This window comes from Fulmarus glacialis, unplaced genomic scaffold (assembly GCF_000690835.1).
Source record: "Fulmarus glacialis isolate BGI_N327 unplaced genomic scaffold, ASM69083v1 scaffold24891, whole genome shotgun sequence".
In the NCBI taxonomy this organism is placed as follows: domain Eukaryota; kingdom Metazoa; phylum Chordata; class Aves; order Procellariiformes; family Procellariidae; genus Fulmarus; species Fulmarus glacialis.
In genome coordinates this window covers 13,848-18,904 of record NW_009193749.1, presented here as the reverse complement: position 1 = coordinate 18,904, position 5,057 = coordinate 13,848, and the positions used below count along the sequence as shown (strand labels likewise).

General features: G+C 46.1%; 1 protein-coding gene across 1 annotated transcript; it reads left to right on the top strand.

Moving 5' to 3' along the window:
• The first annotated feature begins 1,082 nt into the window (after positions 1-1,082).
• On the top strand, positions 1,083-4,076 carry TRIM32 (tripartite motif containing 32). The gene is given in 2 exon segments (XM_009587567.1): positions 1,083-1,212; positions 2,062-4,076. Coding segments are annotated over 2 exon segments (2,145 nt in total).
• The last annotated feature ends 981 nt before the right edge of the window (positions 4,077-5,057 follow it).

The window sequence follows — 5,057 nt, the reverse complement described above, 5'->3', positions numbered from 1 at the left end:
AGGGACTGGTACACAAGAACGAGTCGCTGTTAAGGAAACTTCCATGAAGGCACGGCCGAGTGCCAGATAAAGATAAAAGCGCAGCAGTAAAAATAATTTCACGTTGCTAAGGCGCATGCTGGCATTCTGATAAAAGGGGTTTATATATGAAAAGAATGTCGTACAAATCATCTTTCTAAAAACCAAACCTAACTTAAAACTAAACAAAATCCCCTCCGCCGTTGTTCTTTAATGAAAATACTTGTTTTAAAGCTTTATGTAGCTTTATGTAACTGTCTGGTGTATCTGGTGTCTGTGCGGCTCCCTCATCCTTCCCTAAGCAAGTCTTTTGACATATTTCCAAGGAAACTGAGAATAATGGATCTGGTATGCTGTGTTTCATTTTTAAAAACCGTTTTAAAATACAGATTTTTCATCCCTCAGAGGAAGGTTTCTAATCTACATGGCAGTGCCCAGGCTTCTGCTTCCCCAGCTGAGATATATGCTAGGAATAAAAGGGGAGCGTAGTCAGCGCCAGCGGCTGCAGACGCCTGGACTGCCACTGCTCTCCGGGTGCCGGGGATGTGACATTCATCGTGCCACCGTCGAGCCAAGGATCAGATCCCAGCTTGGTATTTGGAGATTCTGCTACACCACTGAATCCCTTCCCGAAATTTGGGCTTCAAAGGACTGTGGATTGCAGCTGATAAATTAAAATCTTTTTTTTTTTCTTCTCTCTATGAACATAAAGAACTTTTCTTCATTGCGGTTGTCGTCTTCCACTTGAGCAAATGATAAACTGAAATACAGTGAACCTTTCTGTCTGAAATACTCCTGAGGAGGAAGCAGGCAAACCCAGCGGTGAAGCGAGAGTGCTGCATGCATGCAGCCATTATTCAGAAAAAGCTGTCTGTTCGCATCCCTCTGTGACCGTCTCTTCATTTTAAAGACTAACTACTTCCTTCTCCTCCTCTCCCCCTAGAAGAAATGTTTTCTTCCCCATTTCTTTTAATGGCTAAGCAATGCAATAGCAAAGGTATTGAAACTCAGTCTACTGAATAATAACTTAATGATGTGAACCCTGTTCTGTTCCTTTTGAATGGATGGCTGCTTTAGCAAGATTGCTGCTGGGACCTGCTCCCTGCTGTGAGGGATGTGAGGATGGAGAAACCTGGATTGAAGCTGAACGGCAACCAGAGTGATATAAAACTGAACCAGAATACAAGAATGAGGTCAACGCTGCAAGATTGTGAAATAAGGAGAAATTATATGCAATTAAGCTAAGTTCAAGAACTAATAGTGAACACTTGTAGTATATATTAACGAATGTTTGGAGTTGTCTGTTAACTCCATTATTGCTAATACCTGCTAGAACACTGCCGCGTCTCTCTCTTTAATTTGCATGCTGAAGCATGATGCAGCATGGCAGAGGTTAATGAAATACACTGGTGTAAAATCTTCGCTGTGTGTTTTCAGTATGTACAGTCATTCCCAGAATGAGTGGAAGCTGACAAATCATTCCTTCTAGTTTCACTTCCTGGCAAACATACGAAACCTTGAAAATTTATTTTGGCTATCTAGAAAAGCAGAGTAAAACAACCACATTTATGTCATTCGTATCTGATGTCACATCTGAATGCAGGTCTCCAGAGGTGATATATTAATGTCCTAAAGCGTTGCACCATCTGGTTCCTCTTTTGATGTGCAACATTTTGAATGCTTGGTTTAATCTCCCTGGGTTTCAGTAAATTATGTAAACTCGGAGGCTTGGCAGCGGGAGATGGGCACCATGAGGAGATGATTCAGTCATCAATATCTATGGGGCTTCCTTATTGCTGCCATTTCACTTCTTTCAGTTCTACTTACAAATTTTACAAGTGAATAATTCATCGCACTAGGAGCTGCAAGTTAGTTCTGGAATTTGCCCACTCTGAGATTAGCTATGACTAATCAGTCCTTTCCAAACGTGGAAAAGCTAACTGGGCTTCTTTTTTCCAGGGTTGGGTGATAAATCAGAAATAAATTGCATGTATATGTAACTGCTGGTGATGACATAAATCATATTTCCTTTTTTCTTTCTGCATAGAATCGGAGCTCCTTGGAACAGATGCGAGTACAAGACTTTGCACCGGCTAAAGCTGCCTTGGAAAGCCATGGCTGCCGCCCCTCATCTCAACTCGGATGCACTCCGAGAGGTCCTGGAGTGCCCCATTTGCATGGAGTCCTTCACTGAGGAGCACCTGAGACCCAAGCTCTTACACTGCGGGCACACCATCTGCAAACAGTGCTTGGAGAAACTCCTAGCAAACAGCATTAATGGGATACGGTGCCCCTTTTGCAGCAAAATCACGCGGATCACAAGCTTGGCTCAGCTGACTGACAATCTTACTGTGCTGAAGATCATAGACACCACCGGACTGGGGGAAGTGGTGGGTCTTCTCATGTGCAAAGTCTGTGGGAGAAGGTTGCCACGACACTTTTGCAAGAGCTGTAGCTTGGTTTTATGTGAGCCGTGCAAGGAGACATCACACATGCCCCAAGGGCATAGAGTCATTGCTATCAAAGAGGCTGCCGAAGAGCGTAGGAGGGAATTTGGGACGAGGCTTGCCAGACTTCGGGAGCTCATGGGTGATCTGCAGAAAAGAAAAGCATCTCTGGAGGGTGTCTCGAGAGACCTGCAATCTAGATACAAAGCAGTTCTGCAAGATTACAGCAAAGAAGAGCGCAAGATCCAGGAAGAACTGGCCAGGTCACGCAAGTTCTTCACCACCTCTTTGTCTGAAGTGGAGAAGGTAAATAATCAGGTAATGGAGGAGCAAGCTTATCTGCTGAACTTAGCAGAAGTGCAGATAATGTCTCGCTGTGACTATTTCCTTGCCAAAATAAAGCAGGGAGATATAGCTCTCTTGGAGGAGGCAGCAGACGAGGAAGAACCAGAACTGACAAACAGTCTCCCAAGGGAGCTGACTCTTCAAGAGGTTGAACTCCTTAAGGTGAGCCACGTGGGACCACTGCAGATCGGGCAGGTGGTGAAGAAACCCAGGACCGTTAACATGGAGGAATCGCTCATGGAAACTGCAGCATCCTCATCGGCATCATTTAGGGAGCCTGACTTGGTGCAAGAAGAGGCCAGCTGCACACCAAATTCCTCACCAGCCAAGCCAAGGATGCCTGAAGCAGCCACAAGCATCCAGCAGTGTCACTTCATCAAGAAGATGGGCTCCAAGGGCAGCCTGCCAGGGATGTTTAATCTCCCTGTCAGCTTACACGTCACCCTGCAAGGAGAGGTGCTTGTGGCAGACCGAGGCAATTTCCGAATCCAGGTTTTCACCCGCAAGGGCTTTCTGAAGGAGATCCGCCGGAGCCCTAGCGGAATCGATAGTTTTGTATTGAGTTTCCTTGGAGCAGACTTGCCCAATTTGACTCCCCTTTCTGTCACCATGAACTGCCATGGCCTGATAGGTGTGACTGACAGCTACGATAACTCTGTCAAGGTCTATACCATGGATGGCCATTGCGTGGCGTGTCACCGCAGCCAGCTAAGCAAGCCCTGGGGCATCGCCGCCCTGCCTTCTGGGCAGTTTGTAGTGACCGACGTGGAAGGAGGGAAACTCTGGTGTTTCACGGTGGACCGCGGCGTGGGGGTAGTGAAGTACAGTTGCTTATGTAGCGCAGTGCGCCCAAAGTTTGTCACCTGCGATGCCGAAGGGACCATATACTTTACTCAAGGGCTGGGGCTTAACCTGGAAAACCGGCAGTACGAACACCATTTAGAAGGAGGCTTTTCAATTGGCTCCGTCGGCCCAGATGGGCAGCTGGGACGCCAGATTAGCCACTTCTTCTCCGAGAATGAGGATTTCAGGTGCATTGCTGGCATGTGTGTCGATGCCAGGGGAGACCTCATTGTTGCCGACAGCAGCCGTAAAGAAATCCTGCATTTTCCTAAAGGAGGTGGCTATAATATCTTAATCCGGGAAGGACTCATCTGTCCTGTCGGTATCGCCATTACTCCCAAAGGGCAGCTGCTGGTGCTGGACTGTTGGGATCACTGCATTAAAATCTACAGTTACCATCTGAGAAGATATTCCACCCCTTAAAAGCATGTCTCTTGGTAAAGCCCCTTTTGGCAGCAGAGATTCTTCCAGCCTTGTTGCAATCTGACGGGAACTGGTGTCAAGTGTTCAGGAAAGTTATGCCATAACCGAAGGGGGTTTGGCACAGAGGCCATCGTGTTTTGTGTTTAGAAACAAAATAGCTTACGTGGTGGTGGTCTGCTTTTTCTTCTTCTTTTTTATATAAAATCCATACAATAAAAAAGAGTAAGTGTGAAGGAAAGGATCCATCCTTCTGGAGTATTGGTTCCTTGCTACATGACTGGTCACTCCATAAACCTTCTCACCTCCTTCCGCCACATCTCCTACACTTCCAGCTTCAACCATTGTATCTTTCTTTGTGCCATAAACACTGATCGACTGCTCTAAATCACCTTCCCTTAGAGGACTAGAGAGGCAATCCTCTCCTCGCTGTGGTACTCGCAAGGAACTGGGTAGCAGTTGTCTGGGCAACTACTAGAGAAAGCAATTTCTGATTGCAGCACTGCATAAAATGAAATAGCCCTCTTAAACTGCGGGGAGATGGAGCTTTACTTTCAAACTGACAAGGGAGGGTTTTCTCTCTCTGTTTTTCTGGTATTCAGGAGATCGCCCCTGTCGTGCCATTTGTGAACCGTGTCTGTTCAATGTGAAGTGAGTACTGTGCAATCATGGGAGACCGAGCTGAGCCAGAAAACTGCCCTCTGATGGCAACAGGGTTTTTATTACTACTAAGAGTTCTGCTAGGTAGAAGGGGGTAAAAAGGGAGGGGGCTGGAGGGGAAAAAAAAAAAACAGCGGAACCCTAAGGTTGATATTAACTGTTGTTTTATTATTAAATGTATCCTGGAAACTGTCTTTGGAAGGTATGTCTGGTATCTAAAGCTTCATGGGGAGGGGGGAAGGGCTGGGGGAATAAGACAGGGAGATTGTAGTAAATGAGATTAAATGCAACATATTGTGTGTTCACCTGCACTTCACTATTCTG